This window comes from Pangasianodon hypophthalmus, chromosome 1 (assembly GCF_027358585.1).
Source record: "Pangasianodon hypophthalmus isolate fPanHyp1 chromosome 1, fPanHyp1.pri, whole genome shotgun sequence".
In the NCBI taxonomy this organism is placed as follows: Eukaryota; Metazoa; Chordata; class Actinopteri; order Siluriformes; family Pangasiidae; genus Pangasianodon; species Pangasianodon hypophthalmus.
The window spans coordinates 26,378,254-26,397,651 of NC_069710.1; the positions used below are offsets into that span (position 1 = coordinate 26,378,254).

A 19,398-nucleotide genomic window follows, 5' to 3' on the forward strand; every position below is an offset into this window, starting at 1 on the left:
TAGCGTTCTGTGACACATGCATGATGGTGTTAATAAAGGTATTAGCATGGAAGTTGAAGCTTTGGCACTCTTCCTGTTTGGGCAGAGTGTACAGATGAGGAGGTGAGAAACCTGGACAGAATAAAGGACTAAAGAGCTGCTGCATCACCTTCTTTAGGTAACGAAAGAGAAAGGGCTAAATCCCACTGTACCACTGTCAGCAGGTAGTCGAAAGGCACTGCAGGAAACCGTTAACCTAAATGAAAATAAACCCACGAAGTTTAAACAAACAAAAAAATCAACTTAGAATTTTATTACAAGATAAAATCTTGGATGTGACTGAACATCATTCAAGGTGGATTTCTTCTTTAACCATTTCAAGATTTTCATATGAACTCAGTGAATTGTTGTGTCTTTGGACGTATGAGACTATGTTGGTTAGACTGGCTACAACAAGACCAAGGCAACCCCAAACACTGGAACCTTTTTGCTACTGAACCAGACGCCAGTGGGGAAAAAAGTTCAGTCCTTGGTACAGGGCGAAAAGGTCGTATGAGTGTGTTTTACAGCAGGAGCGTTTTATGGAATCAGAGGAAGTAAGGAGGGGGGCAGTCCATGTCCAAACAGGTACAAGGGGAACGAGAGAACGGGAGGAAGACTACAGAGAGGCCATCTGTCAATTTCAGGAGGGATATTTAGGGGTGGAGATAGAGAGGGGGTGAGTACATGGCACTGCACTCATCTGCAGTCTGTAGGTTTTTCCATGAACGAATAAACTCATTCTTCTCAAATGAGTGCCTCCCCAAGGGGACTACAAGGTTCTCATTTTAAAAATGTGTCTCCAACTACACCATGGTGTGTGTGTGTGTGTGTGTGTGTGTGTGTGCTGCCTGGAGTGGTTTTCACCTCCAGACAGCAGCTATGGTTTCACTGTCTGTGTGTTTGAGCTCTGGCTTCGGCACTACTCTCCTGAGTCAACTGACTAATCCAGCACTTTACACTGTGTGTGTGTGCGTGTGTGTGTGTGTATTTTGTTCTTCTTACTCTCTTTGAGGGGAATTCCTCACAAGAATAGAAGAATGTATAAATTTTAATGTAGCAGGGACCCATAAATATGAGAATACCAAATGTGTGTGTGTGTCTGTGTGTGTGTGTGTGTGTGTGTGTGTGTGTGTTTGTGTGCACGCTAGATTGAGAAATTGAGAAAGAAAAATATACGTAGATCAGGATGTCAAGATATGGACAAAAATGACATATTATAATGTTTTTCAGCATATTAAAACAAACTTGTGATTTGTTACAGGTAAACACTAGCCTGCAATCATTTGACCAAGAGACATATCTGAAACGTCTGAGATGTTCGGACAGCTCACATAACACAATAAAATATCATAATCGCTCATTTACAAAGTGCAAGTTTCCTCAGTATCAGTATAGGCCAACACTGTGATAAAGATGAATGCACAGTATATTGGGCAGCTCTAGTGTAGTGACAGAGAAAAGAAGAAAGGAAGGAAAAAAGGCATGGAAGGCGTAGAAAGAAGAGAGCAAGACATGAGCCATCGAGTGTGTGTAAGCTGATCCTGAGCAGCAGTGTGTCCAGCTGTCTCTCTTCTCCCCACACACTCTGTACAGACCCCTAGCACAAGTGTTCATCCCACCATTCTCAGAGAGAGAGAGAGAGAGAGAGAGAGAGATAGAGAGCAGAAGCAAAAGAAAACAGAGCAGAAACAGAGTGCAAAAGTCTGAGATCAGCTTCAGTGGCAGAAATGAAAAGGCTGCACATAAAAACACAGAGACGTACATCATGTCGTGGCAATGCCGCCATCTTGCCTAGTGACAGAAGCTCCCTGTCTGTGACTCTGACCAACTGTTTCCCAGCTGCTCCTCTCTGCTGTGAGTGTCCCGTGTGTGTACGCACCGCCAGCTTTGCTTTTCTTCTTATTATAATCATAATCACTTTATAAATCACCTTTCATGAAACTTAACATCCAATTAACTTAAAAACAGAATTCAATGAAGGGGCCATATCAAAGAACAACTTGAAAGGAAAACAATTCGAAGGAAGGTATGTAAGTAATAGCATTAAAAGAATTATTCAAATTCTGATTATAAAACACAGTATTACTATATGATCAAGTAATAGTGATGGCCTGATAAAAAATCTAGGGGTAGCTCTTTGGAGCAAAAAAAAAAAATATATCATTCATTTCTTTTGCTGAAGTCAGTGATCTATAAATGTCATCCAAATCAAAGCCTTTCAGAAGGGTTGAGAATTTAAATGAAAATATTTCTGAGTTAACAAGGAAAGATGAATGTAGAAGAACTAAATCAAGTCAATTTTGGAAGGAAAAGATCTCAGACTGCTCATTTGTGGGGATAACGTCAAACCAGAGGCAGCCAACTGCTGGGCACACAGGAAACAGATGGGCAGAGAAGGAAGTGGGGTGAGGGGAAAATGAGGCTTAGTGATTGGCTACACCTGAGTTAAGGTTGTGCCAACAAGGCTTTAGGAGAAGGGGGTGACTTTGACAGGGATCATACCACCCTCTGGGTTGGGGGGGGGGGGGGGGGGGGGGGGGGCGAGAGGCGTATTGGCGCCAGGGCACATTGGTGCTTGATGCCACCTGGCATTTGAAAGAAGCAGCAAAGCTCATACTGGCAGGGATGTAGTACAGGACTACAAGTCATGGAGACGCCATAAGGCAGCCCTCCTCCATTTCTACATTAAAACATTTCTACATTTCTACATCTACACGCTCCCCATTTCTCTTGTTCTCTCTTTCTCTCACACTGATTCACAGCAGGTTCCATCATCAACTGGTGCATTTACAGTTACATCAGTACCTCCCAGACTTCCTATTTATGTGCATGTTATGTTTATGTAACTGCAGTAGTTAAATCCAAATTCCTAACTTTGGGTCATTTTGGGTCCCCTGGGTCATTTTCTCATGCTATTTTCATGTAAACTTTAGAGTGACCAGTAAACACACACACACAAGCTACTCAAGGCCTCCATGTCCCACATCTACACAAACAACAATGGCAGACATGTTAATAAAAACTCATTTTTCACCCCCTCTGGTCTCTCCTATCCTGTATCCTCATCTAATTCTGCCACTCCCTTCTTTCTTCACCTCCTCTGCCATTCTTCCCCTCTCTCTGCTGCTCTGGCTCCCTTTTTTCCACGCCGTCTCACTCTGTGTCTAATCACACTGCATTAATACCTGCATTCCAGTCTCCTGAGGAATTCCTTAACAATGTAGCCTTGTCATCCTCCTGACATACATGTACAAGTGTGCGTGCAGAATGGAGAGAAACAAAGAGGAACATAGACAGACACAGAGACTCATATATCAGTAGCACTTCAGTGTAAAATTCTCTACTTAAAACAGCGGCCTCACCTCGCTATTTTCCTCACTAATCAGACGCTAGTACAGGTTGTCCTAGTATCATGTGATTGCGGAGAGAATGTAATGGGACAAACTAGATAGCCAGTTACTTTGTTCTTTTGCAAGTGTGAACAAGATATGACTGTGTGAGCATTACATAATAATGAAGTAGGTTTTTTTTCCCAGAAAGAAAAGAACACAGCCTGCCCACTTATTTTCTATTGAGGGGTTAGACTCTGGCAGCCCAAATTATTATCCTCTTATTCATCTTAAAGCATATTATTACGCAACTACAATAAATATTCCAGCACCTACAGTGAAACTAATAGGAAAAGTGTGTATTTAAGCTTGGACTCACCAAAGGGTCCTGGCAGTATATTAAAGCATTATAGGTTTTATTTTTTAAGTAAAAACACACATATTCCTCTCCACTCAGAGGAGAAAATTCAATCTCTGTTCCTTCCCAGTCTCTGTAACTAGGAGAAAACTTGAATGACATGGACCGCCAACATCCAACCAGTCATGACCAAGAGGTGTTTCCCTTTGCCAAATCGTGTCTCCTGTAAATTCAGCAAACATTAACATTAAGGAGATCTAAACTAGACAATGCACAAAAGTGTTTTGCGGATGTGGCTTTAGGGAAGGACTGTATTTGTTTGAATTTTCCATTTTAAAATAGCCACGCCCCATAGAATCTTAGAAAGTTTCTAGTATAGTTACTAGAACAGTTAGTAGTTATTGTGCGTCCCAGGCAATATCAACAAAGAGGAAACTGAGGCAAGGAAGGTGGTTTAGAGCAAGAACAAAAAAAGGATGACAGTGTGTTGGGAGTGTGTGTCCTCATCCAAAAAAAGGTATCGCACTCACACCCAAGTGAGCAATGCAGGCACAATCTCAAAGAGACAAGGAAGGAAGGGAATGGGAGAGGAAAAATGTGGTGCCAACAATGAATGCTCCCTTACTGCATTGTGAGCATCTGTTCTTACTGAACATGTGTCTCATGTCGAACCCTCCCTACTGAGGCGCTTCACTATGCGCGCACACACACCCACACACAGGACACATGGCCACTCCAACTGCTAATTGAGGGAGTGTCCCATGGGCAAAGGGGGCACTGTCCAGCACAGATAAGGAAAGATTTTCAACCCCTGGACCCTATACATAAATACCCTACACAAGCACAGCAGATTTTATCTTAATCCTCCCTTCATCAACTATCCAATTTGTTTTCTAATTAGCCATTCATTAAAACCACACTGCTTTGTGAACCTGAAAAACACAGGATATCCTGTTTATGTCGCACTGCTTCTTGCATATCACACAAGGCTTCCTGTCTATTTACCATAAGCACAATGCTGATCTCTGGTTTGAGTGAATGGCAAATTTAGAGTCCTCAGAAAGGAAAGTAATTTAATTGTTAAAAGGTCATTTCCACTGATAATGGACTAAATCCTTGCCTGGTCAGAGCAAAGTTTACTTTCATGGCCACAAGCAAGTACATCATGTAATAAAGATTCATTCAATACTCAGTAGCACTGCCAGAGCACAACAAAGAATACGCTACGATGCAATTGACAATATGCACCTCATTTGACATATAAAATTCAGTGTGTGTCCCAGGCTTCAGTTTCACCTGAGGTTATCCGAGGAGATGGACATGCACTGTAGGGCCTGGAGCCTGATACTGAATCAACACATCTGCAGAGAAAATTCAGCATTTTTAGCCGCCTGTCATCCAGGGAGGGTCCACAGAATAGAGAAAGCACCTACTGGCCTATATTACACTGGGAGTGAATGCGAGATCACCTGCCGCAGGCTTGAATATGATTATGAGATGAGGTGTCAATCAAAAAGAGAATGAGAATTGGAGCTGGCACTCACTAGCGTCTACCTCTGGGTTCTTTAGCCACCATTTAAAACTCCTTAGCTAGCAGCCTAGGATTGTGATTAAGAATACATGCTCAAACACCACACTCTCTGATCTGTTAATCAGTCACTGAAAAGGTATGCATGGGGAGAGAGTTAAAGGGTGGGTGAGAGACAATTCATGGCTCACATAATGTATATCTCCGGTAACTCAAAACTGCTAGTTTTGCCACTGTAAAGTCAAGCTCACACAGGTTTTGTGGTGTCTAGGAGACAGGCTGTGAGAGGCTCTTATCTCCCGGAGGGAATCACCTGAACATGCGGCTTCAGTAGGACATACAATCTGCCACCTGATCCATAACAGCTAAAGCGGGAAACCCCTTCTCTCATAGACATCTTTATCCCGATTCCTGTGGAGCACATCTTGTTTCACAGAACAGTAAGACTTCAAATGTTTAAGGCATGAGAACACACGTCAGAGGTGACCATCCAAATGGAACTGGCCTCAAACACTAAAGCATTTTTCAGCTTTCTTCAGAAGATATTTTACTGTTTCTCCTTTTAGCTCTTTTCCGACTTTGACATTTACATTCACTCCAAAAATGCTTTATGGGGCTCCCAGTTCATGCACCATTAGAGCAATAAAAAGGTCACCATTCTCCCTGGAGAGGTTCATAATAACCTGTTAATCGTTAACTAGATTAAAAACCATGAAACATGTTCCAAGGAAACAGGTCTGTTTTGTGCTATATGTAAATGCAATATACCCAGAATGGAAAAAGACAGACGAAGGAGGACATTGCAAACAGTGATCTGCTTTAGACCACGGTGCTGTTGCATTCTCAATTTTGAGTTTCTATACCAGCATGGCTCTGAGTGTAGTGCAGGTGTAATTCAAACCACATTTGTGGCAATATGTTATTTCTATTCTAACACCTCATTCACTACGACTTGTATGCTGGACGCTCAACAATAATCTATGTAACGTAATCGTAATGTAATTATCTGCTGCAACATAAGTGATAACATTAACTAACTAGTTTTATGGACTTTCCACAACATTAAACAACATTATACTATAAACAGATAGAAAGTATGATGTGTGATTACAAATTGCCATCGTTGCCATCGGCAACTCACTGTGATATAAGAGAGATAAATAGCCTTCCCCTGTCTGTTTTATTCCTTGTTTAATGTCTGACTTGACTTGCTTAACTTGGTGTGTCTTCTATAACACTTTATATCAAAGTAGATACTATACATGTTATGTACTGTATATATGTAAATTCATGTGTACACTAGTATGTTGGTGGAAAAGGCTGCAGAAAGCTGTGTTTTGGTGGACTTTGGCATATACTGTGACTGTTGAGCCAAAACAAATCCACAAACTGGCTAAGATTTGGCCAATCACATATGTAGCTCTGTTGGCTGGGTGGTGGAAAATTTTGCCGCAACAATTGGGCCCAAGCCCGAGCGCACAGATGGCGATGCTCTCATCGGGTGGGCAGGATAGCAGGGTTTCACTCTTTTCACTAGCGGTTAGCTAAGGACTACTAGATGAGGGAGAAGTTAGCATCTCCCACATGCTACTGTATGTGTCAGAGATGTAGCTAGAGTCTGGCTACATTGTAAGTACACGGTAATGTTCTAGTCTAACTGGGGAGCATTTTAACCAAAAACAAATTTCATCAGACCTTTGGACTTTAGCACCATCGTACATCATTGTTTCTAATTCACTGCTAACAATTGCTCAGCATGCTAGCTAGTTGTTTATATACACAACTAGGCATTTTAAATAGGGTTAGTTCTCGTAGAAAAGACTGAGCTGTCTAACATAGCTAGGTAGCTACTAATGCTAGCTAGTAAGGTGCATACATTGCCTGTTAACTGTTAAATTTAATGAATGAACCAATTCGTGGCCTTTAAATACAAATACAGCTGCTGATAAGAAGAGCAAAGAATTTACAAGAATAAAGAATTTATCCATTTATCACCATGTGACTCGAACGTAATTATCATAGCCATATCTAGAGCTGAGTATCTGCAATAATAATATGTTTAATATTGCAGTAGCTGAATTGCATGCCTGATTATCAGAACCCACCTCCTAAAGTGATATCTAATACAGTCTGACTACAATATATTGGAATGAGAATTGCCTCGAACCACATCTAGTATCTCGGGAGAGACCCCACCCCTCTTGAGAGGGGGCGGTGCATCCTTTGGCTCAAGGGTGCATTCAGCTAACCAAACAGCCATCAGCTCTAGGCTATAAACCCTTTTATTCCCCTTGCGTGAACATACTGATCTCCAGGGCATGTTTGCCTGCTGAGATGAACAGGACAATGGACACAGTCTAGTGGAGGAAGGGAATGTTTGAGGAGTCTTTACTCCAGGCCTGTTTCAACATACCGTGGCATTTTGACCTGTGTGTGTTAAAGTTACACCAGCTTAAGGCAGGTGTGGGAGGTACCCCAGAGAAGACAGATAGTCCAAAGTCACTAGTGTTTGACACAAACATATTTGTGATACTTGCCTGTAGCAACTGAAGAAAGAAGATGGAAACTGGAGTTATAAATAGAAAGGAAACAGTTTGGTACCAGTTGGTGATAGATGTGAAAACAATGAGAAAACAGATCAATCAGGCACATCTAATGCTTAGTTGCTTATCGATCCACATCTAATGGAACAAGGGGAGAGCATATCTTTCACTAATGTATGATGGCTCCTATTAGTTCATAAACAGGGCTACTTAGGAAAGAGCAATATTTTTCCCCAAAGGAAACCCCATGACCATCAGTACCTATCATGCAGCACTCTCCACTGCTAAATGGATCAGCGGGGCTTATCTTTCTCCCCAAAGAGCTTCCGAGACACAATTCTCATCATAATCACCCCACTTTCAAGGCCATCCTTTAGACTACCACCCCTAGCACACACTCTGTATATAGCACACAGACACTGATGCTCTCTTTTTTTTTTCCTCCCATCTGCATTTCCTGCATGGCCATAATAACAGGGCAACCTTTAAAAGTAGAGCCTTGGATGAATCAAAGGCCAGAGTGCTTCCTCTGTGCCTGTCTATACCCAGCTCCAGCACTTTGTAGTGTGAGGAGAGTGTTTGAACGCTGAAGCTCTTGGCAGAGTCTGGACTCTTCACAACAAACTCACAGGGGGATGATGGAAGGGAGGGAGACGGGCTTCGTTTTTGAAGTGAATAGAGCGTCATTGGTGGAGGCTGGATGTTAGCAGTGATCTCCCTGGGTTTGTTTGAATGCTTTTTCCATCCAAGCCTCTGAGAACCACACACACACACACACACACACACACATTTTTCCTCAAAATGCCCATAGTAGGATAGCCATCAATGCCAGGCCACAAACAGCAGAAGCAAACATGGTAAACACCATGGTAAACATGGTCACGGATCCCTATCTCACACCAACATTACTGAAGACACCCGAACAGAGACAGACAAGTGGCAGAACATCTGAGATGGTTACACAGAGATAATCCATAACATTAGCCAAGTGTGTATTGAACTGTACTGTAGCCGACTTTAAAGATATTAAAAGGTAGACTGGTGTAGATGAGATGTCTATTCTCATATCTCATATCTCATATCATTCTTCGAGATTTAGCAGCTGTCTTATGACGAAATTCCTGTAGCTGCCAGATGTATGATAACCAAGACTCTAGCATGTCTCAACATCACGGTCTCCAAATTTACTTTACAGAGATTCCAATTAATCTTCCACATCCAGCCAATAGATTAAACTTCAGTTTATGAGCAGACATACAAAATATTTCCCTATCTATATTACATTTTTGGAAAAATTTTAAAGGGTAAAGATACTACAGTTTCATAATGGATTATATCAAACTGCTGGTATAATTTTTTTCATGAATTTAAAATGATTTTTACACACAGATTTTTACTGCACGGTAAGGATGGATGAAATGCCAAAAATATCATGATACTTAAAATGTTATTAAAATATTTTTTATTTTAAAGAAAATCAAATTAAAATGCTTTTAATTTGCATTTTAACACATGTTTAGACATGTTTAACTACTTTAACTACTTGTTTATTCATTCATTTTTAGCAGCTACCTTATCCTGTTCAGGGTAGCAGTGAATCCAGACTTAATTTAAGTCACTACTTAATATAAAGAATAAATATTTATTGGATATTGTTGTAAATGCCTATTTATGACATAATTTATCATAGTAGTGCTATAGTATCATTGAATACGCCACATTTACTTCATACTCCTTCTTTATTATTCTCAACAAATGTAAATAAATGAATGAATTGACAAAACAGGAAAAAGCCTCACAATGCTATTTATCATGCAAACATGGAGGGCTTTTAAATACCATGAAAATGTGGTGTGTTCATGATGAATGGTACACAGCATCACACCAAAGTGCCATATTGCACTGTTGGATTAACACCAGCGCACCAGCACGCTGTAGTTCTGTGGCAAGCCACTGTTGGCCACCTGTGTGTGTGTGTGTGTGTGTGTGAGAGAGAGAGAGAGAGAGAGAGAGAGAGAAAGAGAGAAAGAGTCATATTGAGGGGAAGTAGAGAGTCAGGGGGCGAGATACAGCCTGTCCACAGTTGAATGCCTCTCATACCAGGCTGATTCCCCTCCTGAACCACGGCTAATAAGAAAGTCAGAGGCCCAGAGTTACATGCTAAATCTCATTCTACAACCGACCCTCCCCCTCGCCCCCCACACAGCTTCACCAAACCCAGCAACTAACCAAGCTGACAGCATTACCATCTCAACTCACTGTTATCATAAGGTGCAAATGCATGTTCAAGTGAATATGTGTGCGTGTGTGTGTGTGTGTGCATGTGCATGTGTGCCTCTGCCTGAGCTGGTGGCCTCTGAGACTAGAAAGGTCCTTAAAATTGGGTTTGGCTTTTATCTTTTTGGCCCAGATGAAAGAGCAGGTTTTTCATTTGAAGACTCCCTAATGCCATAATAATTACTGATGGCTATGGGGGGTAGTTAGTGTGTGTGTGTGTGTGTGTGTGCTTGATGGAAAGGTGGAAAAGAGGAGGGGGTTTGGTCTTGAGGAGAATTTAAAGCAAGGAAATGAGTGCGGGAAATAAGCCTGGAAAAGACAAAGAGGGGAAGCGTGGTATTTTCCGAGTGCCGCCTTGCACACTGCTGAAACACTGTCTCAACGATTCTTTCCGCCAGCATCCGACCTGTGTCTGTGATCATGAATACACTTCATATCACCAGTGCCTCTGTGTATGAAGATAGGTTAAAATTGATCCGTACCATTCTTTGAACCACCAAACTCCACTTTGACACATTTGGAGGATGTGGGTGAAAGATGTGGGTGGATGTGGGTGAAAGATTTGAGAGTGTGACACTTGTGCATTTTGCTTACTCATGGGAATTTAAAAGAGGGGTCAGCATTTTTAAGTCTAACCACTTGGTGAATTTGTCACATTCTAGCAGCTGCTCAGAGGAAAAACTCTGGTCTCTTTGGCACCCCAAGCCTCGTAAACAGGACAGAAATACAAACGATGTGGACCACCAGCATCCAACCAGTCAGGACAAGCAGACATCTGTATTTGCATGTCAATTAAGTTGCATGCCATTTCAGAAAGCTACCTTATAGTCGGAGATTTTTTTTTTTCAAAATTATAGAGCAGTGGACAGAATGATTGAAAGACAGTAAAAGAGAAGGGAAAAAAACAGAAACAGATGCAGAGTACTTAACCACCAGCAAGGACAGGTGGAAAGAAGTGTAGGAGGGAAGGATAAAGTCAAACAGCATAAAGGTAAACTGAATAATGCAACTAAATGTATGAGGCCAAAGATACAGAGCTGTAGGTGGAGGCAAACAGAAGGAGTGATGATAGAGTGAAGGGGTGGATAGGTAATCGTACAAAGCCAACGGGAGAGGAGACGAACTGAAAACCGGAGAGGGAGGACGAGATAAAGAGAGACCTTGAAATGGATACAAATGCTTTTAACAAAACCAGAGCCACTCAGTTGAAATCATGATACTTTTCCATAGTTTACACAACCAGATGACCAGTGTGCTTATCTATGCAAGCCTAAATCTGGCACAAACCTGCACACATTGCAATGTAGTAGCGTAAGAGTTAATTCAGCACTGGAGCACGCTGCTGGGTCTATTTTTGTGCATCAATATATCACTATCATTATATAACAAACAGTGATCAAATTTTAGATGGAGACAGAGCCATAAAAACAGCAGTCTACCTAATGCGTACCTAATGAGCACATCTTCATAAATCAGCATTATTCATGTAGGTCAGTGGGCACCAACTGGTCTGCTGGAGATCTGCTCCAACCCTAAATCAACACACCTGCTGCAAAGAATCAGTGTGCTGCAAATGATGGGTTATGTGGTGTGTTCTGGGGGAGCTGAGAGCTGCAGTGTTTGCATGAGCAGACAAGTGGACACAACTGAGCACTAATTCAACACTGAATGAGTACATTCTTCAGTGCAGGTGTTAATTCAACACGTTTCTTTTTTTTTTCTGTGGACCACAAACATGAGCTTCCTTTACTGCAAAGACCTGCATTCGGATCAAGCCTCCAGATCCAGCGCGCGCGCTTAATGCAACAGTTTCTCAATTACAGCGACCACTGCATGCTACATGAAACAGCCTGTGCCATTTACTGTGGGATTTTCTTCTTTAATGCAAATTTATCATCCTATGTCGTCTGAAATTCCTTTTTTTTTTTTGTCTTTCCCTGCGCTTTAACTGCTGCAGGTGAAGGAGCAGGTTGTTGGTTGTTGCGCCGAAGCTTTAGCTCAGGGTTGCCAGATTGCACTCACTGTTTCTCCAGTTCTATCGCATCTTCCATTCTTCTCTAAATCACTGCAATCATGCTTTAATAAACCGCATAAAACCAAATAAGTCATTTAATTTCATTTTGAGATTAGAAATAGTTCTACATAGCTCAGGAAATTCACTCAATCTGGCAACCGAGGGGTCCGACACGAAAGGCGCCGTAAAATCTTTCCTCATTCATTTATTTTAAACTCACTCAAAAACACACACACACACACACACAAAAGAAAAGATAAAAAATAGAGTTAAACAAACAGACTATTCAGAAGAAGGAGAAGGAGAAGAAGGAGAAGGAGAAGGAGAAGGGGTAAATAATGAAGTTGTGCTCTAAACTCGGCTCACCGTGCAGTGGGAAGAAGAGTGAAACGCAGGCGAGCCACACGCGTCCTGATATCATCCTGTCCATGATCACTTCTCAACTACTTCTCTTCCTTCTGCTCTTGGAAACTCGGCTCTGTGAAGTCCGCTCGGCTGTCCGATCTCACTCTGCGTCTGTCTCACACGCACTGGCACACACGCACACGCACGCACGCACGCACACGCACACACTCACTCACTCACTCACTCACGCACCCGCTGATTCTGCGCTCAGAGAAACTTGAGATGCGGGCGGCAGGCGGTGCCTTTGGTTGATGTATTCGCACAAAAGGTGACCCTCCACCCCTTCCACCTCCTCCACCTCCTCTCAGTGGGCATGTTCCCAGCAGGAGAAGCCCATACAGACCTTCATTCTTAACACGGACACTCATATGAAACATAAATAATACAAATATCTTATACATAGACCATAGAAACACACCCTACAGTGAAACCTTTAATTTTTTTTTTTTAATTAAATAATAGATCTTCCTACAGAACCTACAAAACTGCTATTAAAGTATATAATATAGACACACTTCACTGCAAGGTCCTACAATAGACCTCAAAGTTATTATAAATAAAAACAGATTCTATGATATGATCTTGTATTGAATTAATATTTCTAAAAGTCCAGATACATACAATTCCTCACTTAGAAAAGTCAACAAACATTAACTGAAGGGTGACCTTTAAAATGCTTAGCCATCAGTGATTTGTTTATGGCTATAAATAAGACAAGCTGAAGTTTTTATGTTCTGTTTCATAATGCTGCATCATGTTACTACTCTTTCGACTAGTACTACAGAATTTGACATGAGAAGTAAAGGTGCAATAGTCAATAGTTTTCATTTCTTACTAGTACAAATAATGGGAAAAATTAAATTCAAATTATGTAAAAATGATTTAAAAAATTAAGCCATTTTCTCAGAACAAGTATGTATTGTAGCTGGAAAAAAAAAAACAGTTTGGAAACCTGCCTTCTGGTCCAGTAGGTTTGTTTGTATTTGGATTGGCCTCCTGTCAGTCATTAAATAGACACGCCCCTAAGCCCCTACACATTCTTTTAAATCATTATGATAGAATTTCGAATGTTTATATGTTATGAGTTGTAACTTGGCTTTCAAGTGGTTGAATGTCCAAGTGTGCATGAAAGTAATGTTATGACAGTCCTTAATAATGATAACTCTAGTTGAACCACCATAGGTTTTGGGGGTGGAAATGCACAATGAGTAAAAAAAAAAAACATTCAAATCTTATTGAACTCCACCCAGTTAACCGATAGAGACCTATTTTTTCACAAATTTTACCTAATGCACCTTTAAGACATACTTCTTTGTTCAATTGGCCCATAATGTTTTCATCATTTTCTTTTCTTAAACAAGCTATGTTGTCCGTTTACAGATTGTACCAGAGAGTGTGAAAAAAATCTGTGAACTCTCCCATTTCTGACCTAATGTCTCGAGCCCTGTAGCTACTTTCTGGTCTGATAAGCTACCTTAAGCTAAATAATCTACATAAATGCATGCATTTGTTTTTCACAACGGAAGATCTGTTACAGAAGCCAAGCTTGTTCATGTTTAAAAAAACTAGTGTCTGTATTTTTTCGTACATTTACCAGCTCTGGTATGGTATATTTTAAGTACTCGATTGGGTCCACTGAAATACTTTGCTCTGTATGCATCTGGACTACGGTCTGCCAGTTGATAACCCCTGTTGTAGAAATCGTGTATAGACAAAAAATAGATCATACTATGGATCATGTAGCCCTATGAAAATAGATTTGATCATGAAACAAATATGAGACAGATTCTACTCTAAACAGACCATCTTCAACAATAGACCTTAACTACAAAACAAATCCTTCTATGGACCATGTAGATTTATGAAAACTTTACAAAAATCCTCTAGGTATTTACTTTGCTGTTAATATTCAAGGACTACTAATAAATAAATACTGTAGCATTTTAAAGTTACATTATATGGCCAAAAGTATGTGGACACCTGACCATTACACCCATATGTGCATGGTGAACATCCTATTACAAAGATGGTCACCCCTTTGCTTCTGGGAAGGCTTTCCACTAGATTTTGGAGCGTGGCTGTGGGGATTTGAGCTCGTTCAGCTACAAGAGCATTACTGAGATCAGGCACTGATGTTGTGTGAGGAGGCCTGGGGTGCAGTCAGTGTTCCAGTTCATCCCAAAGGTGTTCAGTGGGGTTGAGGTCAAGGCTCTGTGCAGAACACTCAAGATCTTCCACATCAACCTTGGCAATCCATGTCTTCATGGACCTCGCTTTGCGCATAGAGGCATTATCAAGCTGGAACAGGTTTGGGCCTCTTAGTTCCAGTGAAGGGAAATTGTAATTCTACAGCATACAAAGTACAATTGTGTGTTTTCAACTTTGCTGCTGCAACAGTTTGTGGAAGAACCACATATGGGTGTGATGGTCAGGTGTCCACATTCTTTTGGCCATATAGTGTATATACTGCGCCTTTTTAAGTAATATAATAGAGTCCACATAAATTCATCAATCACTATTTGAATCAAATTGTTGCTAGGTGAAAGATACTGTTGCAGCTTATGTGGGTTATAAGATATGCCAGTTTCTAAGACTTACACAAAGACTCAAACCTTTCTGACAGGTGCCTTTCCTAACTACAGTGCTTTGCAGATTCCTCTGAAAAAAAGGATACCTGCTGAGGAGTCTCTCAAACTGTCTTAATCTGACAGACTAATGTTGATTTTGCCAGCAACATACCCCTCACAGATAACAATAGCATCTCAGTGAAGATCCAAAACTGGAATTCCTGGGATAGCTGGACAAAAAATACTCTTCTACTATAAGAAGTACAAAAAGGAAAGAAGAGACTAGAGGGGTGGTGTCCTGCTCTTGTGTCTCAAATTGGGGGGGGGGGGGGGGGGGGGTGTCACAAGCTGGCATACACTGTTATACATAGTGTAATGTTGAGCTGTGTGGTTACTTTAATAACTGAATGCTATTCCTGGGGCATGACAGCACAGCAAAAGTCACTGGGACCCCTCTGCCACTACAGTGGCTTGCATAAGTTTTCACTTGAACTTTTCCACATTATGTAGAATAACAAAATGGAACCGAAACAGACTTAATTGGGATTATATGTCATGAATCTACACAAACTAGCCAGTAATATTGAAGTGGGGAAGAATCCATATAGTTTGCAAAATTATTTACAAATAAAAATATTAAAAGTTATGATTGCCTAAGTCATAAGTATTCACCACCAGTCCTCTAAAACCTCTCAATTAGTTCTGGCGCAACCAATTGCCATCAGATATCAAACAATTAGTGCAGTTAAAATGTCACATGGTTTCAATATAAATACACATGTTCCTGGAAGGCCCCAGAGTTTGGAAGAGAACATACCTAAACAAACAGAATCATGAAGACCAAGGAGCTATCAAAAATAAGTTTAGGAGAAACTTCTGCAAAAGTACTGTATCGATCAGGGTTTTGGTTATGAAAAATACCAAACGTTGAGCATCCAGAAGAGCACCATTAAATCTGTTATTAAAATGGGGAACAAATATGGCACAGCCACAAGTCTACCTAAACTAGGGCATCCACCAAAAGCCAGTAGCCAGGTAAGGACATAAGAACATTACTCAGAGATGTAACCAAGTGGCCAATGGTAAAAGCTGATGCTACCACAACCATGTTTCTCCGTGGGGATGGTGTTCTCCGGGTGATGAGCAGTGTTGGAGTTTTTTCTACCAAAACTGTTTTCTTTCTACCAGCACTTACCAGCTGGCAAACATGGTCTAACAGCTTGACCAGATCAGCCTGTGTTTTGGCAGCAGGTAGCTTGTCAGCCCAAGCAGAACTTTTCAGTAGGGAGTATGAAAGCAGCCTTAGTTGGCTCCTGTTTCTTCAGAATCTCGCATATCCTAGTGCTAAGTGCCAGACTGTTTGTTGGCAATCAACCTAATAATCAACCTAAGATAACGTACCTGTGCAGCTGGATTTGCAATTGGGATTTGGTCTTTTCAAAGTCAAGGCCATGTTCAAGTAGTGTTTCCATTTTTTTTTGTTCACCCCCTGTTCACTATGAGGGAGACATGAAAACTGAGCTGTAGCTATTCAGGCCTATAGTGTTACCCTCAAACGTCTGTGTCTAATATTAAGTCTTTAATGTGCAAGAGGCTGCAGGGACTGCAGCTAAATCTGTGAATTAAATGCAAATGAAAACTGGAGCTAGGTGTAGTGACACATGCATCGCAGTTCTGTTTTGTCTAAAGACCAAGACTGAACTTGAGCGAGCGTAACATTTGGCCGCTACTACGTGCAGAATAGAATTGCAGAGCATATTTTCCCTATCAGTCCTGGCCAAGGGAAAGATATCATTCTGGTAATCTAAGCTGACTTACTGACCTTCTCACAGTCTGCATTTTGCTACCAGAACAGCACAAGAAGCTCTATCCTGCAAGAAGCCTAAAATGGAAGTAATTTGAAAGACTAAAAAAACAATTTTTCTCCTTATAAACCTGCCATAGTATGGAGCACAGTCAGATTATAGCCTGATAAAGTCATGGAAAATTGAATGACGAAAAAAGGCATGTAAGTCAGTGTACAAGCTTTGATTTCTGGGAGAGAGCCTGGTTAACATGGAGCCCCAGGGGGAAAACATGTATGGTGAGAGAAGAGAGAGACTCTGAATTACAAATTAGATGTTAAGAAAGAGAAAAATAGATGGACTGTCTGGGAGGGAGAGGAAAAAAAGAGCCTGGAATAATAAAACAAGCTTTGTAATAGTATCTGAAGTTATATTTGTGTTTGTGACAGTGACAGATTTTTTAAAGACACAAACACACGCACCTTGGTCTCGAATAATTGTACTTGCCTCTGCCCCTCCATTTTATCCCAAGTGGTACCCCTGCAATTATTTTCTCCTGGATGACAATGGCGTTACTGTAATGGGAAATCACTTAAGCACTCTTTTAGGCAGAGCTGTAGAAAATGACGCATTTCAATGTAATCTCTCAGAAAGATGCTTCAATCATTTCTTATAATAGCTCATTTTCCTTGCACTTTTCATAGACAAGCCTGGCAAAGTTAAGAAATAATGTGGTGGGGGGGTAAAATTGCATAAATTGCACCTTGATGCAAAGATGTTCATGATGGAGATGGTGGAAATGAACATGTTAATGCTGCCAGAAAGAAGGGAAAAAAAAACACAGGCTGGATTTTATATGAGAATGTATCCATATATGTCTAGACTTTCTAGTGGCTATCAGTCTTGAACACTAGACCATGGCATAGAAATGACCACACTGGTTCATATTATAGATTTGCTCAGTGACACACACACATGCTGCAACATCCAGCCACAACCATCCTAGTGTGTAGCATCTACGCTGTGGGATTCCGCAAGTCATTTACATGCTTGGGCCTACTTTTAGCAGCGTGCCACATGGGCGAGGATTGTGACATTTTCCCGCTCTTCTTCACCAGGCATGAACAATTGTCTCTGTCATCTCTCTGCCCACTGCCTTTGCCCACTCCAGCCCCTAGACACACTCGCAACACACACTGTGGCTAAACTGTGAGAGCTGATCTGAACTGGGAGGGCTGAGGTCAGGGGAACAAACTGTGTCAGTCTTAAAGAGTTCTTTCAGTCACAAGTTTAGTTTCAACTCATTGGAGTTCTGGATCTGATGTAGCTTCATTGTGGAATCAGATGTTTTTTATGGGCTAAATTCCATGTCATCATTTCATCCAATGTAGAAAAGATCTTTCTGTTACTGTTCTGTGCTTTGGTTATCACTTCATCAATCAAAATTTGGATCTGAGAATTAATTTATTATAATATCCCTGCTAACCTATTATTATTAGGGGTCCAAGCAGAAAAGGTTACATTTCCTTTTTCTTATTCTTTTTCCCCTATAAAATGAATTGTGCAGACCATACCATAAGTCATAGAGACATGAAACTTGATCAATAGATAGTACTCCATCCTGCTCCTCAGGCAAGTGAGATGGGCCTGATGTTGGAGCTATAGCGCAGGGTTTCATATTTTAGTCCATGTCTCATGAAAGGTACGGCCCACAAAAAACAAACAAAAAAGCCTTAAGAACCATTTAGCACCAATTTGAATAATATATGAAAGCTAAATTTGCTAACTATCTATCTATCTATCTATCTATCTATCTATCTATTATTATTATTATTAGCAGCAGCAGTAGTAGTAGTAGTAGTAGAAGTAGTATTGTTGCTGTTGTTGTTGTTGTTGTTGTTGTACCACACATATTCTTTAAAAACATGATTGCCCACTGTTTGCTTTCATAACTGCCTCCTTTCATATCCTAGACATTGCAGTGTCCCTTATTCTGATCAGATCCTGACACCAAGGGGGTCGTAACTATTTTGCCATTCATTTTGTGCATTTTGGATTGTTAAGTGGTTGTTACATTCAACGCATTTTATGATATATTTTTAACTTTTCAGAATTCTTTTTATTCTTAGATAAATTGTAAAATAATATTGCATTTTGTTGTTGTTTTTTTTGTTGCTGTTCATTTAAAAAACATGGAAGGCACAGTCTTTTGCCGTCAGCTGCATAAAGTTCTGTGAACTATGCAAGGCTTTAACTGTCAACCGACAGTCTTGATATATTAGAAATGTATTCTACTGTTTCCCCCCAAAGACCCAGAATTCAAAACAACATGCCTTGAATACTGGAGTCTCAAGCAATTACTATTTTTAACCTCATAGTCTTGTCCTCTCTTTCTCACACACACATTTAACATGCCTAAAGTAGCTTTTCGAATTGAGTCCAATGGTGTGTTTATGTGTGTTTGTGTGTGTGTGTGTGTGAGTGTGTGTGTGTTTCCGCCTCTCACCCTAAAGCTATCCATGTGAAAAATTTAAATACATGCACATAATCCACCTTAAAGACAAAGACAACT

General features: G+C 40.7%; 1 protein-coding gene across 3 annotated transcripts in view; it reads right to left on the reverse strand.

Annotated features, from left to right (window-relative positions):
* The window catches only part of bcam (basal cell adhesion molecule (Lutheran blood group)), a 49,702-nt gene extending 37,023 nt beyond the window's left edge, over positions 1-12,679 (reverse strand). For 2 of the 3 annotated variants that reach the window (XM_026944770.3, XM_026944769.3), the window contains exon 1: positions 12,437-12,679. In XM_026944770.3, coding sequence (XP_026800571.1) covers positions 12,437-12,500 — 64 coding nt within the window. In that variant the 5' untranslated portion in view covers positions 12,501-12,679. The remainder of the gene's footprint in view (positions 1-12,436) is intronic. The other variant, XM_026944771.3, reaches the window with a different exon arrangement.
* Between the last annotated feature and the right edge of the window lie 6,719 nt (positions 12,680-19,398).